This window comes from Colletotrichum costaricense, assembly GCF_030867565.1.
Source record: "Colletotrichum costaricense strain IMI 309622 chromosome Unknown Scaffold_1.1, whole genome shotgun sequence".
Classification (NCBI taxonomy): Eukaryota; Fungi; Ascomycota; class Sordariomycetes; order Glomerellales; family Glomerellaceae; genus Colletotrichum; species Colletotrichum costaricense.
This window is the reverse complement of record NW_026848230.1, coordinates 3,083,328-3,103,821: the sequence shown is the minus strand read 5'-3', so window position 1 is coordinate 3,103,821 and position 20,494 is coordinate 3,083,328. Positions and strand designations below refer to the sequence as shown.

General features: G+C 55.3%; 8 protein-coding genes across 8 annotated transcripts; 4 read left to right on the top strand and 4 right to left on the bottom strand.

The window, feature by feature from the left end:
• Positions 1-143: 143 nt before the first annotated feature.
• Positions 144-1,927, top strand: CCOS01_01087 (tetratricopeptide; the record flags this gene model as incomplete). Its single annotated transcript, XM_060449283.1, has 5 exons — positions 144-521; positions 571-777; positions 832-981; positions 1,038-1,252; positions 1,840-1,927. The coding sequence occupies 5 exons, from the start codon at positions 144-146 to the stop codon at positions 1,925-1,927; spliced, it is 1,038 nt and encodes a 345-aa protein (XP_060320721.1).
• A 3,327-nt stretch (positions 1,928-5,254) lies between these two features.
• CCOS01_01086 (uncharacterized protein) lies at positions 5,255-5,419 on the bottom strand (the record flags this gene model as incomplete). The annotated part of the gene is made up of 1 exon (XM_060449282.1): positions 5,255-5,419. One exon carries the CDS (start codon positions 5,417-5,419, stop codon positions 5,255-5,257), a length of 165 nt encoding a protein of 54 aa, XP_060320720.1.
• A 1,360-nt stretch (positions 5,420-6,779) lies between these two features.
• CCOS01_01085 (uncharacterized protein) lies at positions 6,780-9,311 on the top strand (the record flags this gene model as incomplete). Its single annotated transcript, XM_060449281.1, has 3 exons — positions 6,780-6,790; positions 6,875-8,735; positions 8,793-9,311. 3 exons carry the CDS (start codon positions 6,780-6,782, stop codon positions 9,309-9,311), a joined length of 2,391 nt encoding a protein of 796 aa, XP_060320719.1.
• Positions 9,312-9,973: 662 nt separating this feature from the next.
• On the bottom strand, positions 9,974-10,624 carry CCOS01_01084 (polyketide cyclase/dehydrase and lipid transporter; the record flags this gene model as incomplete). The annotated part of the gene is made up of 1 exon (XM_060449280.1): positions 9,974-10,624. The coding sequence occupies one exon, from the start codon at positions 10,622-10,624 to the stop codon at positions 9,974-9,976; it is 651 nt and encodes a 216-aa protein (XP_060320718.1).
• A 1,056-nt stretch (positions 10,625-11,680) lies between these two features.
• CCOS01_01083 (uncharacterized protein) lies at positions 11,681-14,973 on the top strand (the record flags this gene model as incomplete). The annotated part of the gene is made up of 4 exons (XM_060449279.1): positions 11,681-11,902; positions 11,998-12,381; positions 12,438-12,666; positions 12,716-14,973. The coding sequence occupies 4 exons, from the start codon at positions 11,681-11,683 to the stop codon at positions 14,971-14,973; spliced, it is 3,093 nt and encodes a 1,030-aa protein (XP_060320717.1).
• Positions 14,974-15,693: 720 nt separating this feature from the next.
• On the bottom strand, positions 15,694-18,461 carry CCOS01_01082 (uncharacterized protein; the record flags this gene model as incomplete). Its single annotated transcript, XM_060449278.1, has 4 exons — positions 15,694-16,616; positions 16,668-18,114; positions 18,173-18,354; positions 18,416-18,461. The coding sequence occupies 4 exons, from the start codon at positions 18,459-18,461 to the stop codon at positions 15,694-15,696; spliced, it is 2,598 nt and encodes an 865-aa protein (XP_060320716.1).
• Positions 18,462-18,959: 498 nt separating this feature from the next.
• CCOS01_01081 (uncharacterized protein) lies at positions 18,960-19,557 on the top strand (the record flags this gene model as incomplete). Its single annotated transcript, XM_060449277.1, has 2 exons — positions 18,960-19,222; positions 19,296-19,557. The coding sequence occupies 2 exons, from the start codon at positions 18,960-18,962 to the stop codon at positions 19,555-19,557; spliced, it is 525 nt and encodes a 174-aa protein (XP_060320715.1).
• CCOS01_01080 (uncharacterized protein) lies at positions 19,013-19,584 on the bottom strand (the record flags this gene model as incomplete). Its single annotated transcript, XM_060449276.1, has 3 exons — positions 19,013-19,211; positions 19,262-19,321; positions 19,466-19,584. 3 exons carry the CDS (start codon positions 19,582-19,584, stop codon positions 19,013-19,015), a joined length of 378 nt encoding a protein of 125 aa, XP_060320714.1.
• Between the last annotated feature and the right edge of the window lie 910 nt (positions 19,585-20,494).

Genomic DNA, 20,494 nt, shown 5'->3' with positions numbered 1-20,494 from the left:
TAGGTACAGCCCGGCCAACTTAGATAATCCTCAATTAACATTTACCCATTGACGACACCTGATCGCGCAGCCCCCATCATCTGCCTGTTGTTGATCCACGTCTCGTCCGATCGATACGCAAACCGGTAGACCTGACCGCGACAATGGCTCCTTCGCTCATCCGCCCCCAGGGCCACCTGTCCCCAGCCGAGGCCCTCGAGCTTGCCCAGAAAGCACCTACGATTCTACGAAACAATCCGACAGCGTTCTCATCGTCCCCCCTTCTTTCGCTTTTCTCGGCCTCGGAGACGCCCGAGATATGGACCATCTACGAGAACCTCCTTCTGGCCTGCCTGCGAACGGGCGACAGCCAGGCAGCACACCAGTGCCTCGAGAGGCTGGTGATCCGATTCGGGAATGAAAACGAGCGCATCATGGCATTCAAGGGTTTGGTGAAGGAGGCGGAAGCTGATAATGATGGAGAACTTGCACAGGTACTCAAGGAGTACGAGACAATACTAGGACAGAACGCGACAAACATTGTCAGTTGCTCCTCTGCCATAGTGTCACGGCAAACGCTGACCTTGACAGCCTGTTGCGAAACGTCGCGTCGCCCTTTTGAAGTCGACAGGAAAGACATCTGAAGCAATTACGGCCCTCAATGGTCTCGTTGACTTCAACCCTACAGATGCGGAGGCGTGGGCGGAGCTTGCCGACTTGTACCTTTCACAGGGGCTATACTCACAAGCTATATATGCGCTCGAGGAAGTGCTTGTGCTGACCCCGAATGCATGGAACGTTAGTGTCTCGTAGAGTCGACTTCTGATTGTGTTTCCGACTGACCACGACTAGATGCATGCTCGTCTCGGAGAGGTATTGTACATGGCTGCATCGGCCTCTGAAGGCTCTTCACAGCAACAATTGGCGGAATCAGTCAAAAGATTCAGCCGCAGCATCGAACTCTGTGATGATTATCTCCGGGGTTACTACGGACTGAAACTGGTGCGTGCCATAACGCGTGATAATGGACCGGCAATTGGGACTGACATGCTCTTCAGGTTACGAACAAACTTATCAAGGAACCGTCAAAGCCGTCGAGACAATCAGACTCGGAGGACTGGACCCTTCCTGACGTCGGTACGTTACAGAAGCTCAACGAGCTAGCAACGCAAAAGCTGGCCGACATTGTACGCCGCAACGGAGCGCATGAGAGGCTCTGGCAAGGTTACGATGAATCGGAAGTGGCAGCAGCCCGAGATCTGCTCTCGAAGGAGTCAGTGGACCTTGTGAGATGAGCACCGCGTCATCCGAAGACGAAAAGCAAACGACACTGGATTATCTCATATCGTGACTGCATGGTCACATTAACGGATTGGCATGCCAACGGGCGTGCTTTATGCACATCATATCAGGCGAGCAGCCATCATCGGTACAGGCTGTACGTCAGAATTAGCAAGCAATCGGAACATTCAAATCAAGTAGTTAACGAAGCTGTGCCTGCAACAAAACGTTCACGTGCTACTGGCAATACGCGAGTATCCTTGGCCCGTCGGCCAGCCAATCGCGGACATGTCGCTCAACATTGGAACACGAAGAGACATTCAGCGAACAGCGGATCGTGTCGCTCGGGCGCTATAGTGGCCGCAATCGATGTCGAGACGAAGCTTGGGAGACTCTCTAGCTATTGGGCAGGAACAAAAGCGAGTCTGGCAGTGGGGATGTTTCACAGATAGGCAGAGGCCGCCGCCAATACCGTCGAATGAATTATCTACCGCTCTCTTCTATTGCCTCGAGGTCCATCGATCCCGCCGCGGCCACACCCGTAGTCGTGCCCAATTGTCGCAAACTGACATTCACTAGGTGGCAGAGCTGCATGTCATCCGACGTTCCAGGCGTGTCGTTGGGAGCCCGATGGGCCAAGGCGGCCCACAAGATGCGCTGGCAGTGAGTCAGTGAGTTGATCCGCGGATGGATCTCAGGCACCGTCATTCGAGACCCTGGCTACCTATGCAGAACAGAGTGCGCCGGCGTCGTGAATTAAGACCCGTCGGGCAACGACGAAGCGGTTTCGGGCTCGAGGGTCGTTGGCAGAATGGACTGACGAAATACACCAGTGCCAATCAAGTTGCGCGGTAGCCTTTGAGGTGTCACTTATATATCTGGGCTGTGCCATGTAAGTAAGCTGAAGGCAAAAAAAAACAGGCACTTGTGTCGGTACCAAATTCTTTGACCGCCCCTGTTATCCCCGTATTTTCTCGATTCCTCTGGCGCTTTAGACGACGAAGAGAGATGAATAAGCTAAAAGTTGAGAGACGCCGACGAGATACCTACCACAGTTCGGACCAGTCATCTACAGAAGACAAGCATTGTTACACAAACTTTGTTGGTCCGCTCGAAAGATCACCGCCGCCCATTTTTGGTTCCGCCTACGCTTCCAAACCATGTCGTGTATTTCTGAGAAGACTGTTACTCCTCGAATTATCAAGCAACTAGACAAGACCAAGTACCAATCACACGTCGCGGGAGAAACCACCTGAGGATACGGGAGCGCCTGAGAATTTTTCGCCCAACATTGTGAAAGCTACCACTTTCAGTACCGCTGTTGAGATTGTGTCGATGTGTTGTCATGTGAAGCAGGCTGCGTGGTTGATTGCATAGGACTGCTACCGAAGACGACGGGCATGGAACGACAGGGGGTCCAACGATTCAACCGCAGTGGAGACTTCCATCGCTGAAGGTATACTTGGTACCTAGCGCCGTAGAGGGCGGGAGGACGGCTGGGTACGGTACCTTAGGTTGATTATGACCCGGACGTGAGCGGCGCTTTCAGACAGCAACCAACATGGAAGGCCGAGAATTCCAGAGGAGGCTGCGGCGCTTTCCAACGTCGGGTTCAACTCAAGGTACCTTGGTTACTCTGTGCTCCGAGAAACGGTGAGAGATTTGGGCGAGTAAGGAGACGTGAGGGTGAGGGTGAGGGGGGGGGGGGCACAGCTGACTGACGGCTGCCTGGATTCCAGTTCATCAAAGTCACTGCGAAGACGAGCTACTGAGAGTGCAGGTTCGGGTGCGGGTGCAGGATATTAAAAGTGAGAAAGGGCAGGTTGAGGTAAAGTGAGGTAAGGTGAGGTAAGGTACGTTCATCCTCGACTTCCTACTGGTCCTCGGAACGGCGCAAGCCAAGTCGATGAGCCCGAATGGCCGGGCATTGGCTTTCGATGGCCCTAAAAGCAGGACGGGATGTTTCTGCACTAGGGATTGCGTACCCAAAGCAGTAGGTAACGAGCCTGTCGACACTTCCAGGTTCCACCTGCATTGTTGACGAGTGGTGATGACCTGCGATGGAGCAGAGAGGCCTCGTCTTCGCCCCCAACCCTCGTTCATCCCTCACACCCGTCCGTCGTCGCCCGTCCATCTGCCCCTCCCTCCCTCCGTCTCTGTTTCCCTCCTTTTTCCGTCATCCAAATAAATAGTTTGCGCCGCCTCATCCAGCCTGCTCACACTCACACATTCTGACCGCCGATTTCTCTGCCCTGCATTTCTGGCTATTTTTCTTGTCGCCGTCCAACGTCCCTCTTTTCTAACACTGCAATTCTAAGCAGCAGCACCAACGGCGTCAAAGGATCCTCGCGCCATTTTCGCAAACGAGACAGACAGACAAAGCATACACTCCGTATTACTTTACTCCAGTACCCTCTCAACCGGCAGCCCCACCAGCATAAACGAACGTCTAAAGAGGTCCGTCCCGCAACGGAGCCACGCTTCGAGCACGTTCCTCACCGAAACATTGAACCACCAAAAAGTAAAAGACATCCACTCTCCCCCGGCCAGAACAGTCCGGCGCAGGACCAGCCCAGGCACGGCGCATTGAGAACTGACAGAGCTGGTACTTTGTAGTCGCCTGTGGGTAGGTGCATTCTCTCGGTACCAAGTCACAGTATCTCCTTTCTTCCTGACCTAATTGCTTTTCCAAGCCTATCCGAACCAACCTCGGGTCGTTCGAACTACCTATCACCGCGCCAGAGAGAGCAACCTAAATTAACACGAAGGAGAAGAGCACCATACGAATTACTCCGCGCTCTGTATCGCCGCATCCCAAAAGAGACGACCCTTTGCGTCTGATCTGCCATCGCCCGTCCCTGTCAGGTCTCAGGTCTCAGGTCCTACCCATCCTTCCTCAAAAAGGTGTCTCAAACCTCACCACACCACCACCACCACCACCACCATCACCAAAAAAGGGGAACCAAGTAAACAAGGTACGTGAAACGTTAGTTACGGTTTCCATCGTTCTTCTGGTCGCGCTTCAACTTTCCTCGCGTCTCTGCAATTCCTCACCATCCCACACCCAACACATTACTCATACCGACGCAAGTGTGTGGTGTAACCTCGTTCTTCATCTGTGTTTCCGTACCTTGACTTGGATTGCAATTCTCCATCTGCATCTTTGTCTGTATCCCCTGTCAAGAAGCTGTCAAGTGCCGGCTACCTGCAGGCGGTCCGCAGGGCAACAAACTATCCGTTACCTCGGCCAGCTGCCGATGTCGATTGTGTTGTTTACTTTACATTTACCCCTCATTCTATTGTCGTTGTTCCCAGTACTGTTACTTGTGATGGTCGTTGTGCCTATCTTGTGGAAGTAAGGTACGGACAGCCACCCCAGACGACAATTGCCTTGGAGGCTCAGCCAACTATGTTTGGACCAGCTTGTCAGTGGCTGTCTGGACTCATACACAATAGCGTAGAGGAGGGGCAACATGGCAAGTCCATGACACACCCGACACTGACGATTCTATGTACGGCCGACGCAACCCCCGGCCAGCGGAGCAGTGCTCACTGCTGACAGTCATTGAATGACAATCGGCCACCCACTTTATTCTGTTAGTCCATTGGATCTGTCGTCCATGGGCCGTGGCCCATCTCCCGGGGCACCCAAGTGGGACAACAAAGCAAGGGGGTCGAGACCGTCGGCCAGCCCAGCACCCAGCAAGGCCAGCACCCATCCCTTCCTCGTGCCCGCTTGGCGCCTCTCTTGGTATTCCCTTCCCTGCCCGTCCCCATACGATGGATGGGACCGATGGGTGCCTTTGGTGCCCCGTCCTCTCTCCCCGTTTTCTCTGCCCGGCGATGGTCACGGCGTTTGCGATGCGAAGATCAGGGCTTCTTCTTCTTCTTCTTCTTCTTCTTCTTCGTTCTGGCACCTCGGATCACTGAAGCCTGCCTGCACCAACCACAACTCTTGGTCAATTTGGCTTGTGCCCTGGTTAACGATTCCCTCTCACCTGACCGTTTTCCAAGTCCCTATTACCAGTACTTTCCTTAGCCTGTACCGCCTGAGAGCGGGCTGACAGGATGGGATGGGATGGCGGGGTTGGGTTGGGCTCGCCCTGGCTGGTCGTAGTGACCGCCAGAAGAGCCATTGTGTTTTTTTCTTGGTGTACATTTGCTTCCCCTCCAACCCGTCCCCCCCCTCCCTTCTCCATGCCTATTCTATCGTGTCTGTGTCTGTGTGTTCATTCCTCATGATTCACCGGAATGTGTGCTGATCTGAGGCTTGTAGCTTAGGTAGGTGGTATCAGTACCCCCAAGGTGGTCTAGGTAGTTTGCTACTGCGTACTCCCACAACGCGGCACTACGGACGGATACGCCTTCTAGTCGCTACTCGGTAAAGTACCTAGTGCTTGAAGCCCGAGGACTGGTCCGCTGTGTCGACCGTTGCCCGCTTTTTGGTTTTGCTCTCACCGACAACCCCCGTCTGTCGGCTACCGGATCCCTGAAGACCAACCGCTTAATCAGGCAATTGCGGTGCCCAGCACGAGATTCCCTCTCCTCCCGCTCCGTCCAAAAGTGGGACGGGTTTCTTCCATTTGGCTGGCACCCTCACTTTTTCTCTCGACCTCTCAACCTCTCGACGCAGCAAGGTACTTCTGCTGTGGACATCGCATGGCATATCGCAGCGCAGCGCAGCACATCACATCGCATCGCCACCCCAACAGGCTTTCTTCTCTAAGGATCTCTCTTTAGGGCTCAGAGTTGCCAATTCATACCGATTCGTCCAGACTTGGCTGCGCGGCTTAGGTTGTGCATGAGGTGTACTTCGTGCCTACTACACAGCACTCCTTCTTGTACCCCGTACGCCTTGGCTTTGGCCTTGTCTACCTAAAAGGTTGTCTTAAACGGAGCGGTCGACTAGACCCGCAATAGCTGCCCAGCTGCCACAATTTTCCTTGCACCCAATCGCGCTTCTTTTTGCGCCCAACTGCACGATCTCGCCAAATAGCAGGGGGCTTCCCTGGTTACATTCCCAAGCCCACGAACGAATATCCACCCACCGCCGACTGCCGCCCTGCCCACCCCTCAATTTTCGCAAACCGTCCGTCTCGTCTCGTCTCGACTCGTCCTGCAACTCAGTCCTTCGCACAGAAACTTTGTTTTGTTCAAGTCTGCCGCCGCCGTCGCCTCTCTTACCGCTCTACGCTGCTGTCATCTGATCGCTCTGTTTTGCTTTCAATCTTAACCGTCAACCCATCCTATCCTCCCTTTCCTTCTTCCGCCACCAGTTCGTTGCTTGGAATCCACCCACCACCCTTGTGCCAATTGCGCCAGGACGAACGCTGTACCCGACCTACACACCATCACATTCGTGCCCTCGACACCGAATTCCTGTCGGTTTCCCATAGAGGAACCCTGACTTTCGCCCACCCTATTTCATCCCACGTCCTCGCTCGATTCACCCCTTTGCTCCGACTTTCTTGCGAGATCGTCGTGAGTAAAGGGTCTTTTTCTTCGCCACAGACTTCCTCATGTCGTCCGCGTAAGTCTTATATTTTCAACTACGCCAGGGACCAATCGACTTGGTGGCTTTCACCATACACCAGTCAACTAACACAACCGGAAGACGAGCACAACCATATCGACGCCCGGGTCATCTGTCGTCCGCGCCCATAGCGTCTCAATCCACCTCTGCAAGTGAAGACGAGTCGTACTACCAAGGCAGCCACCATCACGAAACTGAAGGTATCAGCTCCTCCGAAGTCTCGGAAACAGATTCTTCCATAGCAGACTCCGAGGATCTTGAACCAGACGACTCGGCCTCAAACGACGGTGCTCCCCGATACTCTCGTCCGGCGCTACCGCAACATCATCAGCAACATCACCATCAACAACATCATCCGCAGCAACAACGCGCAGTCCAATATCGTCAACACCACATCCCCCAACCTACTGCTCCTCCCCCCGGCACATCCATCCAATACCCGTATCGGCCCGGTCCAGTGCCGACCCCAACTGAAAGCCTGGATTCCAACGACTACGACGCGTCCCCCTTTGGCCCCCGTTCCGGCTACGGTCACGTACCGGCGCCTGGCCATGGGGGGCATCCTTCCTACTATGGTGGTCGTGGTGGTCACCCGCAGCCTGGCTACCCTCAAAGTCACGTAGGCGGCTACGGCGCCCCGAGCCCATACGGCCATCCCGAACCCCGGATGTTGGGATATGGTGGTTACAATCACAATGCCTTTTCACCAATGTCGAGTCACAGTGGGCAAAGCTACTTCGGAGGAGAGCCCGGACGATACGATATGATGCCGTACCAGCAACAGCACCCACCGGCCCATTACAACCCACACGGCTATCAACAGATGCAACACCACATGCAGTACATGGGCGGACAATTCCCTCCCCCTCCCCCTACAGAAGCACCGCAACCGTCCAAGACCCCCGCACCCGAGCCGCCACCAAAAGAGGACCCAGAGAAGAAGAAGCTCCAACAAGAACTCGAGCTATTCAAAAAGATGCAGGCTGAGAAGGAAGAGCAGCAGAAGCAGAAAGAGCTGGAGGAGAAGCTTCGGAAAGAAGCAGAAGAGAACATCAAGCGACGAATGGAGGCCCTGAAGGAGGCCCAGGAGCTCGCGCAAAAGGAGATTGAAAAGGCAAAGATTGAGGCCGAAAAGGCAGCCAGAGAGGCTATTGAGGCTGAACGCAAAGCCGAGGAGCAGAGACAAAAGCTTCACCAGGAAGCCATGGCCAAGGTTGAGCGTGAAGCCAGGGAGAGGCTGGAACGCGAGTTGAAGGCCGAGGCTGAGCGTAAGAGGCTTGAGGAAGAGGCCCGCATCAAGGCCGAAGCCGAAGCGAGGCAACGTCTCAAGGAGGCAATCCAGGCCGAGGCCGATGCCAGAGCCAAGGCCGCCGAAGAGGCCGAAGCCAAGAGAAAATGGGAGGACGAAATGCGCAAGAAGGCCGAAGACGAAGCCCGTGCCAAGATGGAGGCCGAGAAGAAGGCAGCTGCCGAGGCTGCAGCGGCGCAAGCAAAGCTCGAAGCCGATCTCAAGGCCAAGGCTGAAGCCGACTGGATAGCCAAGGTCGCGGCGGAGAAGAAGGCGGCGGAGGAAGCTGCGGCGGAGAAGAAGAGGTACGAGGAGGAGATGAGATTGAAGGCCGAAGCCGCAATCGCTGCCGAGAAGAAGGCCGCCGAGGAGGCTGAGGCAGCCAAGAAGAAGTACGAGGAGGAAATGAAGGCCAAGGCCGAGTTTGAAGCTCGCACCAAATTGGAGGCTGAGAAGAAGGCCGCCGAAGAGGCTGCTGCCGCCGCCGCCGCTGCTAAGAAGGCCGACGAGGAGCTCAAGAAGAAGTACACCGAAGAGGCCAAAGCCAAGTACGAGGCCGACAAGAACAAGGGCAAAGACAAAGCCCCTATCAAGTTCAAGGATGCCGTGGGCAGGAAGTTCAGCTTCCCCTTCCACTTGTGCTCAACCTGGACAGTACGTTTGCCTTACAAACTATTTGCTCTCGCTGGCGCCAAACTGACCTTGATGTAGGGTATGGAAGAGCTCATTAAACAAGCCTTCATTCACGTGGACGTCATCGGACCGCATGTACAAGAGGGTCACTACGATTTGATTGGGCCTAATGGCGAAATCATCTTGCCCCAGGTCTGGGACAAGGTGGTCGAGCCAGACTGGACCATTGAGATGCGAATGTGGCCCATGGATAAGGCGCCTCCGCGCATGCCTATGCCGCCGCATGGCATGCCGCTCGACCCTGCCACCAGAGAGAGGATGGCGCATATGGCAGGCATGAGGCAACATGGTCATGCTCGAATGGGCAGCTTCCCTCCGGGTATGGCTCCTCCAGGTGGCAGGCCTGGCGGCGGCGGCCCACAGCCACCTCCCCCACCGGGCTGGGTCGGTCCCGGCGCACGTCCCGGCGGTCACGGCATGCCTGTCAACGTCGTTACGGTTGAGCCCGGCAAGCCCTCTAAGCACAAATCCAAAGCTAAGGGCTCGATGCTCAATTTCTTGGCCGGCGGTGCTGCAAAGGCTCCCAAGAAGAAGTAAGTTGCCAAATGTTATTGCCACGCTGGTGCTGTGCGCTAACAGATGCGTAGGAAGAAATGATGACCAGCGCGCATATCGGAACTTTCCTTGAACTCTAAAGACCTGTTATGATCACACACAACTCAACGAACTTGCCGGGCTGGGGGTCCTTATTTGTTTTTACATATGATACCTTGTCGCGCCTTCTTTTCCACATTATTCAGATTCCCGTCAGTCAGATCGAGCCTCCGAAATGCATCTTACGGCAACCACGGTTCATTTCGACGATCTTATAACGCATGTATGCCGGAGTATGAGCTGCGTGAGGGCGGGACACCTATTTCCCCAGAGAGAGACCGTACATGTTTTGGCGGAGCATTGCATGCATCATGGGGGGCAAGCTAGGGGGACGACAATTTTTCTTTTCGAGGCATGGCGCAAAAAGAGGAGGACAAGACTGTGAGGCCCATCTGGTAGATATTTATTCTTTTGGTTTATTCTTCTTGCACAGACAAGTTATGGTGTGGTAGATTATTGGCGACGAAAACGAACATTGCACTGTTTTACATATTCACTTCTTGACAATGACCTCACGACGACTTTTACTTTCTAAGCCTTTCCCATGTCTTTACTAGTCTACATGTTGTACAGCTCTTCTACAGAGAAGTTTGGGTAAGAACCCTTTATAGTCTGGGAGTACCCAAAACCGCCTTTACACGTTTCTGGAACGCCTCAATCATGACGCCCGCCACCTTTTCAGAAACCGCAGCGCTGACGGCCGAGTACAACGGATTCGCAAACTGGAACCGAATCACCAGATCCACCTCGGTGCCCGTCCCGGAGGCAAGCGGCCTCAGCTGCCACTTTGTAACCAGACTCCTAAACACGGCGCCGCCCTCGCCTCCGTTACCGGGACTCGCGCCCTCCACGTCGGCGCCGCTGATCGCCTCGACGCTTTTCCCCGGCACGCAGTGGAGTCTACTCGTGAACGTCTCCTCGAAGCCGCCCCAGCCGACGCGGAGGTCGGCTTGCGTTGGGTACCGCCGGCCGCCGTTTGCCGGGTCCGGGTCGGGTGCGGACCAGGCTGTCACGCGGGATGCGGCGCAGTAGGGGACGAAGGTCTGGTAGGCGTCCACGTCGGAGATTACGTCGTAGAGTTGGGTGGAGGGGTAGGGCATTGTGCGGGTTGCGGTCAGGACTTGTGGGGTGGTTGAGGGTGCGAGGTTGGGGAGGTTGAAGAAGGGTCGGCGGGAGGGGGTGGTGAGGCGGGTTCGAGGGGTGAGGGAGGTTCGTAATGAGGGTGGGAGGCGGAGGAGGGGTCTTGCGGTTGCCATTGTGGTGTTCCTTGGTCGTGGGTTCGGGAGAGTTTGGTGGGAGGTTTCGAGGTTCGCGATGTGGGCTTGGAGGATGTGGGAGGTCGGTATTAAGTCAATGAGCTATGCTTGTTGCGCTCAAAGTACAATGCTGCTGATGGAAATAGTAAAGAACGAGTGTGTTTATACAGAGCCCTCCCGCGAGGTTCTGGTTGCGCCGTCCGAAATGCCGAGTGAGTTCGTCCCAAAGAAAAATGTCGTGGAGCTGGGCGCAATGACGATTAGAGAGAAGCTGTCGGTCGGTGTTAGTGGGATTGGGTTTGCGGTCTGCACTAGCCATACAGTGCCCGACAGCGCGGGAAGCTCATAGACACAGTACCAACATACCTTACCACCTTACCTTGGGTAGGTCGTGGAGCCCCAGCACATCATTATCGGGGCTGGGCTTTGGTGGGGTTTGGATTATCGAGCAGCAAGCAGCGCTACAGCACAGCTCTCTCCACAAGCCAAGTTGGCAAGCCCCAGCAAGCCCGCCATCAACCGTCCCGCATCTCCTACTCTGACATCCCTTGGACACTAACCCCCAAGGCGACGGCGACGACAAACGAAGACGACGACACAATACCACCGGAGCCGACCTCCATCCACAATGTACCATAGAACCCGGAGTACCTGACCGAACCTCCCCCAATACTTCGCTCCGAGACTCGATACCTTTTGCCCTCTCTAGGCTGCCTTCCGCCCCTAGCGTGGGGCTGTTGTCATTCTCAAGATGTAGGTCTCTCTTTCTTGGGGAGGTGGACGACGTTCGCATAAACAAAAAAACAAGTCACCACACTCTGCACCGCAAGGGAGCTTTCAGCGCGCTGACCAGACCGGACGCATTGCCTCAGGTTCGAGAAATCCCTCTACGACCTCATCAGAGGCTTGCGAAACCATAAAGGCAACGAGCGCGAGTACATACAGAACAGCTTGAAGGAATGTCGCGCAGAAGTTCGCGGGCAGGACATGGGTGAGCCAGACACTCCCTCTCTCGGCCGCGGGGCCTAGCATCTTTGGGGAACAAGAGAGAACGGTATGCTGACTTGGGTCCCTCTGCCAGACGTGAAGGCGACGGCGCTGCTGAAGCTGGTCTACCTCGAAATGGTTGGTCACGATATGTCGTGGGCCTCGTTCCATGTCCTCGAGGTCATGTCGTCGCAAAAGTACCATCAGAAGAGGGTCGGGTACCTGGCCGCTGTCCAGAGCTTCCGACCTGATACCGAAGTTCTCATGCTTGCTACGAATCTTCTGAAGAAGGTAATGCTACCCGTCCCAATCTTGCGCCCGAGGAGGGGGCGGAGGTTGTTGGATAGTACCTACGGGACGAGTAAGACTGACAGCTGTGCTCCCAGGACCTCTCGTCGACACAAGCGACCACCATCTCCCTACCAATGGCTACGCTGCCGCACATCATCAACCCTTCCCTCGCCCTCTCGACCCTCTCCGATCTCCTCCCGCGCCTCGGTCACTCGAACCCGGCCATTCGCAAGAAGACCATTGTGACGCTGTACCGCCTGGCGCTGGTGTACCCCGAGACGCTGCGCGCGGCGTGGCCCAAGATCAAGGAACGGCTGATGGACAAGGATGAGGACCCGAGTGTCACGGCGGCCATTGTCAACGTGGTGTGCGAGCTGGGATGGAGGAGACCGCACGATTTCCTGCCGCTGGCTCCCAGGCTGTTTGAGCTCCTTGTCGATGGCGGTAATAACTGGATGGCCATCAAGCTCATCAAACTGGTATGTTTGGCTGAGTTGGTTTTGCTGCTGTATGGTTTTGCTGACTATGGATTTAGTTTGCGACCTTGACGCCGTTGGAACCACGCCTTGTTCGAAAGTTGCTGCCACCCCTGACTGAGCTGATCCGGACGACACCAGCCATGTCGCTACTTTACGAGTGCATCAACGGCATCATCCAGGGAGGTATTCTAGGCAGCGCAGATGACGTCTCAGGCAGAGAAGAAATTGCGACGCTCTGCGTGAACAAGCTCAGGGGCATGATCATGGTGGACGGCGACCCGAACCGTGAGTCCTAATCCTCGTCAGATAAATTCCGAAAGCTAACACGGGCTAGTGAAATATGTTGCGCTGCTTGCATTCAACAAGATCGTCGTGACACACCCGTTCTTGGTGGCGCAACAAGAAGATGTCATTCTCGAGTGTATCGACAGTGCTGACATCACTATCCGTATCAAGGCCTTGGACCTCGTTCAGGGCATGGTCAGCAGTGACAACCTGGTGTCCATCGTGAGCCGTCTCATGAAGCAGCTCAAGTCATCTGCGCCGAAGAGGGACCGACCGGGGGCACCCCTCGGCCCAGACACAGGAATGGACTCGGAGGAGGAAGCAGAGATCGAGATACACTCGCCGACGAAGGCTCAGGAAGAGCCACCGCTTCCCGACGACTACAGGAGCGACGTCATCGGACGGATCCTGACCATGTGTTCGCAGAACAACTACAGCAGCTTGACTGACTTCGACTGGTACATCGACGTACTTATTCAGCTTGTCCGCATGGCGCCAACGCCACGATCAGTTGAGACCGAACTCGACTCCGTCGCTGCGTCTGGAAAATCAACCGCTGGGGACGTATCAGGAAGGATCGGAGACGAGCTGAGGAACGTCGCGGTAAAGGTTCATGCGCTACGAGGGGCGGCGGTCCGGGCGGCCGACCTCATCATCCAACAAATGAATGCGGACACACCCGCCGGCCACTCGCTTTCATCAGCATCGCTCAAGTCGACGTCTTGGTTGGTTGGAGAGTACGCAAACCAGCTGGCATACCCTGAAGACACTCTAGGAAACCTACTACGCACATTATCTCGCACAACTATCCCCGATATTCTTACGACAAGTCTGCAGGGTGTCACGAAGATATTCGCCTACATTGCAGGGAACGAAGGCCAGCCGTGGACTCCTGAATGGAAAACAAAGATCTCGTTGCTCTTGGCGCGTGTTATTCACACGTTGGAGCCGCTTGCTCTTCACCCGAATCTTGAAGTTCAGGAGAGATCCGTCGAATTTATTGAACTCTTGAAGCTTACTGCGGAGGCGGCCTCTGGTCAGGCGGCGTCAACTGAGGATACTCACCAGGATCCTCCGTTGCTGTTGACACAGGCCATTCCATCTTTGTTCCAAGGATGGGAGCTCAATTCCGTCGCTGTTGGAGCGCAGCGAAACGTTCCCATGCCGGAAGGCTTGGACCTCGATGAACCTATTCACCCGAACCTGGCACATCTGCTCGCCCAGGCTGACGTGATACCAATGGAGGCTAACGAGGCGGACGACTTCGAGGTATATTACCACCAGCGCCCAGCGCCTACCAGCATATCCTCTTCCGAACCAGCCATCAGCAGGATCGCCGACCTCCCGGCAGAGGAGGTTGTCAGCTCGTACCAGCAGCAGGCGACGGAAGACAGCTACCTGGACGCAGACATCGTGGCCAGGAGGAAAGCCGAGCGCAATGAGCGCAACCGCGATGACCCGTTTTACATCGCCGCCCCTGACGCCGCACCCAGGACGTCGACCCCGATACACAACATTCTTCAAAAGGAGAACGGCCCAGGTCTCGATATAGACTCTATACCGATAATGCAGTTGGATCTCGACAAGCTGGGCAGCTCGGCACCCGGTCCCACATCTCCCATCAACCGACCGCAACCGCGACCGAGGCAAAGGGTCATCATCGCCGCGGACGAGACACTCGCCGGCAGCGGCGTTTCTACGCCGCGCAACTACGAGTCGGAGAACAACTCGGACAGCTTCACAAAGTCGCGCGCCAAGAAGCTCCGCCAGGGTCTCTTGCACGTCGACTCGTCCACGCTCGGCTCCCTCAGCCTCGAGGGCGACGCTGCGTCGTCCAGCAACACGCCGTTTGACTATGAGCAGCAGCAGCGCGAGGAGGCTGAGATGGCGCAGGCGATGAAGGAGGTCGAGAGGCTCCGTCTCGAGATGCAGCGCGCCAACGAGCGCATCCAGGTTGCGCAGGGCGTCGACGTTGCCGGCACGGTGGTGAAGAAGAAGACCAAGAAGGGCAAGAAGACAGAAAAAGACGGCGGAGCCGAAGGGTCGGCGGTCAAGACGAAAAAGAAGAAGAAGAAGGCTGCCGTCGCCGACGGCGGTGCCGCGCCGCCCGCTGTGCTCTTGACGGACGATGCGGAGAACAGTGCCGGCGGCGGGGAGAACACCGCGCTGATACCGCCTCCCGAGACGGCTGTTGAGGGGTCCGGGGAGGGCGGCTTCGACGCCGCCGGTCCGCCGGTCGTTGTGCCCAAGAAGAAGAAGAAGAAGAAGACGACCAAGATGGCTGAGATTGCGGGTGATAGTGGTTGAGGCAGAATCAAGCCAGGGGCCGGTCGAAAGAGGTCGTGAAAAGGATGAGATGGAGAGCAAGACAATAACTCCTGCATGCATAGTAGAATAAAAAAGGCGCAGTGTTGAATGACGTACGGATCGAGTACGATTATAGGCGACGGTGAAGACCTTGTGTCCAGCACACTAAGCGTATTGCGAGGCAGTGGCATGCCAGTATATTGTTTTCCCTCTTTCCTACGGCCCGCACATATCTCACAAGACACCCATCATTTCACACCACTACAGAAACACATCAAGTTTTTAAATGTTTGAGGAGTACTCCTCTTCTCTTATCGACAACTCCCGGCTCTCTGCTCCTCCTTCCCCGGCACTTTCAGTCGGGTCCGTCTTTCTCTCATCATCCTCTTCCTTCTCTCTTCTCGTGGGTTTTGTTTACGTACAGACATGATACAAAGGGGACACCGAGGGAATCGCTTCCCCAAACGTCACCGTCGTTTCGCGTTTCAAACCGCCAAAAAGGAAAAATCAAAACCAGCCAAAAAGTGGAATTCCCCTTTTTTTTATGTTGCCCCGCAAACCCGCCGTCCGTAGCACATAAGTCCTTCCAGCGTCCGTCCACACGTCACACAACAAAAGGGGTGTAGTTTGGTTTGAAGAAAATAGACATTAAGAAAGGAAAAAGAAAGGAAAATCTCATGGCCATGAAGAACAAGGAGGCACGGCTTAAACACGCTTGCTTCAGTCATCCATGGGCTTGTCCTCGAGCGTCACTCCGCGGGGCGCGGTGAGGGAATCGCGAGGAGTCGACGGGCCGCTGTCTGTTCCTGCGCTGGGTGCGGCTGCCACGTGTCGGTCCAGAGAGTATCGAACACTGCTACGTCCCAGGCTGTTACGCTTCTCAACAGGCGATTCCAGAGCCTTGATTCTGGCCGCGACTCCCTCCGCTGCAGGCGCAGGCGCCGCAGCCGATCCATTGGTTGTCGTCTCCTTTGGCGAGCTGGTTTCGCTACCGGGAACCTCGAGACTGGATCTCTTGGCTCCAACAACGCTGCCCAAGCTAGAGCGGTGACGGTCGACTGCCGACGCAGGTGGGCTTGTCTGGATCGGGAAGCGAGTCTCAGGGCCACCCGTGCTGCGGTCACGTCTGTGGCCACGAGGGCTGGGGGCAGGGCTTGTTGCGCGACCACGGCTGCCGGCGGCCTTCTCGAGCAGAGCTCTATTCCGCTCTTCCATGTTGGCTCTCCGGTTGCTCTCGTCGGTGCTGATTGCGCGGGGGCGATTGTTGTCTCTGATCGATCCGCCGTGGCCAGCAGTAGACATACGCTTGAGTTCGCTGAAGATGGCGTCTTTGTTGTTGAAGAGGTCACGAACGAGTCTGTAAGCATGCTTCTCTTCCATAGTTAAGGAGGTTTCCGTGCGAGGACGCAAGATGCAGGGCGCAATGCCCGTGGCCAAAGACGCGATGTAAGTCTCATCAGCCGAGGTAAGGTCGATTAGGCGGGTGAAGTGGTTCATACAGGCGTCGAGGGTTGCGATATTAGTAAGACGCATTTGCGAAAGCGTCTGTTGCAGCACAGGCACACGAGCAGAATCGTCTTCCTGGGTTTGAGTCTGGTAGATTGTTCTGACAATCTCGTAAACGTGGGAGGAAACGAGGGAGTCTATAATATTGTTAGTACATGGCTTCTGCAAAACTGTGGGGATTTTCTTACCAGGCAGTTCAAGGAGATACAGCTTGAGCAGCGCCGCAACAGTTGGGATATCGAACTCATCAAAAACTTCGGCCGCAGCGGGCTTGCCGTCATTCAGCTTGCCACGGAGCTTGTGGATCTGCTGAAGTGGAACATCGACTAGCCACACATTCCTTCTGGCCTCGTCACCTTCAAGGTCAGGGTAGTGGTTATCGAGGTAGGTCAGAATGGTGGTGACAATGATAGGCACTCGCTTCTTATCCGCGCGCGCTCTTGCCTCGAGATCCACTCCGAATGTCTGCTCGTCGACCTTATTGTAGTAGTTCTCGTACACCACCACCTTGGGAATGAAGCTACCGGTCCGGTAGTTCTCTAGTAGGTATCTGAGGTCCCCTAGAGGCTGGACGGTCTCCTGGAAAAGCATCATGTGGTCCACAGCAGATTGCATGCTTGGAATGACGTTGCTGATGGTACCGGAAAAGTCCAGGATAACAGTCTTGATGGCCTTGAGACGGTCCAGCTCGCAGCGCTCCAGGAAGCGGAGGTGAATGAAGATGGTCTCCTCCAGATCGCAGCGCATCTCGTCCAACTTGCGCACGCCACCCTTGTACTTGTCGTCGGCTTCCCTGGCCTCACGGCGCAATCGCTCCGGTGGGGTCTCGTTGGGGTGTTGGTTGTTAAGGACGTTCCAGTTGGCGAGGTATTCGCTGACGGTTCCGACCACGGGTGAATCCGACGACTCGGATGCAGGAAGGGAAAATGTGCGACCAAGAGGCGACTTCTTATCGGGGATACCGGACAGTTTGAAAGCCTTGGGACGCCACTGGTAGAACATCTTGGAGCTGTTGGCGAAAGTGCTGCCAACGTTGCCAATCAATCTCAAGTATCCGTTCGAGATGAGGTCCTGTCCAATTCTCTCTGCATAGCTGACGCTCGTCGTGTTCATGTGCCTCTGCAGGTACTCGACAATGTCTGAGCCAGCCGATGTGTTCTGGTAGGTTCCCAGAATGGGCACCTTGGTCTCCCCGAGCTTGATGGTGTTCAGCATGTGCGCCAGGATCTTCTTGACTTGCTCAGGCTGGTAGATCTCGTCACCGATCTCGATGGGCTCGTCGTCGTCTTCTTGGGGGTGAAGCTCGGGCTCCTTGTTTTCGGAGACCTTGATCTCGGGAATGTTGTTCTTCGGGCTGTTCTCGGGGTCCTGGAAGGCCAGCTTGGTTTCCTCCTCGATATCCTCAACCAGTCGGCACTTGTTGAAGTAGGTGCTCCTCAGCTTCTTGACCAACTCGGCCTGCCTGTCGTGCGCCTTGATGCGAGCTTGCAGCTCATCCTGAGAGTCCTGGATGCGCGACTCGTGGGCATCGCACCAGCGCGAGAAAGGGTTAACGACCAAGTCCCGAATGTTCTGAGCAATCTTCTTGTGGTTTTTGGCGCCCTCTTCCATCTCAGTCCGAACACCATCGAAGGCCTGTGATGAAGGTTAGCACGAGCCTCGGGAAAGCTCTCGGTGGGGACGTTATGCGAACCTTGCGAACGCTGGCACCATCATCTTTTGAGAAGCCGCCCTGGACTTTGTCTGCGTTTGGTGCAATATCTCCTAGTCGCTGACTGTAAATCTCCTCGGCTTCGGCACGCATTCGAGCGACAGTCAGGACTTGTCGGTTTTCTTGGACACCTTGCTGCAACTTGCTGAAGAGGACGCCGAGTCCTAGCGCGGAGATGCTTAGCCAAAGCGCGAGGGGTTGCAGTAGCGCATTCAGTTGACTTACCTGCAGCATAGTCGCTGGACCAAAAGGAATCTTCGAAGCCCGGCATGATGCCTAAAAGCTCCTACCTGTCGCGGACGATGATGCTGTGTTGATACGGGTTGAGGCTGAAAAGTTTGGCGGGCAGAGAGGAAAGGAGGCGGCGAGAAATGTTTCGTTTAGTCGTTATGCAGGAGGCGGGAGGTGGGAGGGAAAGATGGGTTGGTATTTTCGGCTCGAGATTAGAGACGCTTTTCTGTCGGTTGCGAGAAGCGAAGGAATACGTCAGCCGCGATTGACTCGGCAGTGCAGGCTGTTCCTGGAAAAGACGGCCGGCAACAAACAAAACGAGAGATAAAAGAGACAGGTGCAGGAAGGTGAAGTAGAAGCAAGATGCTGTAGTGTTCGTTGTCGTCGTCCTTTGTCAGGGGCACATGCCAGTTGGAGGAGGAAATTTTGGAGAGCAGAAATGGAAAAGGCTTTGGAGTGAAGGTGCTGGTGGTCAGTGGTTGCTGACAGGTTCAAGGTTCAAGGTTGAAATGCACCTCAGGTTGGGGGGGCAGAAAGGATGGAAGGAGAAGCTGCTTCCACCTGCTGCTGCTTTACTTTGCTCTCAATGCTCTACCTATTCCTTCCTCCTGGCTCCTGCTGCTTCCAGATTGCTAGGAATAGGAACCTGGATCCGTACTGTGCGTCCAGCTGTGCGTCCCTCGGTCTCCGCAGGGCCATCAGTGAAGCTTTACGACGTGCTGCACCTCTTCCCACTTCATCATCCACCTCCTGCAGCCAACCCGGTGACACGGCATCACACGGCATCAACCTAGATCAAAGGTCAGCAGCATGGTATTCTCCTGCTGTAGGTACGCATACCTCATGCCCTTGGAGGGCTCCTCCTCTGCCACTGCCAACAATCTGCCCGACGAACCGGGGCTACAGAGACACTATCCGTAAAGCAGTCTAGCAATGCTGCAATAGCAACGGTCATTGGGGCCTTGCTTGCGTGCCTTGGTCCTTCAAGTTTGAACTTGGAGACGTGGCATTCCATTCCATTGGCCCCCCTGCCTCATGACGAACGATCGAACGAAACTTGGCCCCTCAGGCGGCAGACCCTTAGCCGGCCTCACTGGGCGACTCGGATAGGCCTGGGGAGTTGGGACCTTGGCTGAAAAGCCGATGATGATGGGAGGAGCCATCTGAAGCCAAAAATACATCATGCTCCAGCCACTGCCCGATCCCCACTCATCTCCTTTCCCAGTGTGTGACTGGTCAGGGCCCCAATTGCCCCCCGTTATGCTCCATTCAAAGCAAATGACCCTGAATGAGGCAGCCAAGCAGAAGCAAAGCAGAAAGCTACCGATGTCAGGGCAAGGACAGCTTGTGTGAACCCCCTGCATTCGTCTCTGTTGCAGAACGATGGGGCTATTCCCAGCTGGACTGGAGAGACTCGGCTCATTCACTCACTTGCGAAGCGAACCCCAAAGACGTTCTCAGCCCCCTTCTCACAGGGCTGACCTCCCAAACCAGTTGCCGCCGCCAATTTGGCGCCGTATTAAGCATCATCTTCACAATTTATGCAGTCCGGGATAAGGTTTTCTCGTCACTATCCAGAGGGAATGTTTCTGAAGACGTCAAAATTGGTTATTGTCCTTGTTCACTTCTTTGTTGCTGAACGAGACTTTCCATGGACCACTGCCACCGTAAGTTGAAACTAAAGAGAATTGTCGCCGATCACCAAGCCCCTTCCTCTAACCCCTGAGAACCCTCGTTGCCACTGGGACGGTTCCCCAGACGACAAAAGGCCGTTGTTAATAATTACCAAGGGCTGGTCTGCGGCCTATGTATGTACTAGCGAAGACGAAACCCAACGATTGCCCCATACAGTCCGTAATCTTGTCTGTCAGGCAATACCCACCCAGCCCAGCATATGGGAATCGTTCCATCGCTGAGTTGGCTGGGGAAAGCTCAACTGAACGCAAGAGCCAGCCATCATCTGAAGTTGTAAAGTCATGACTGGGAGCTTCCCGTCTATGAGGTCCGTTCCCGAAATTCTAATCCACAAGCCCACTCTAGTGTATGTACCTAGTCAGTGCTTGTCCCTACTTT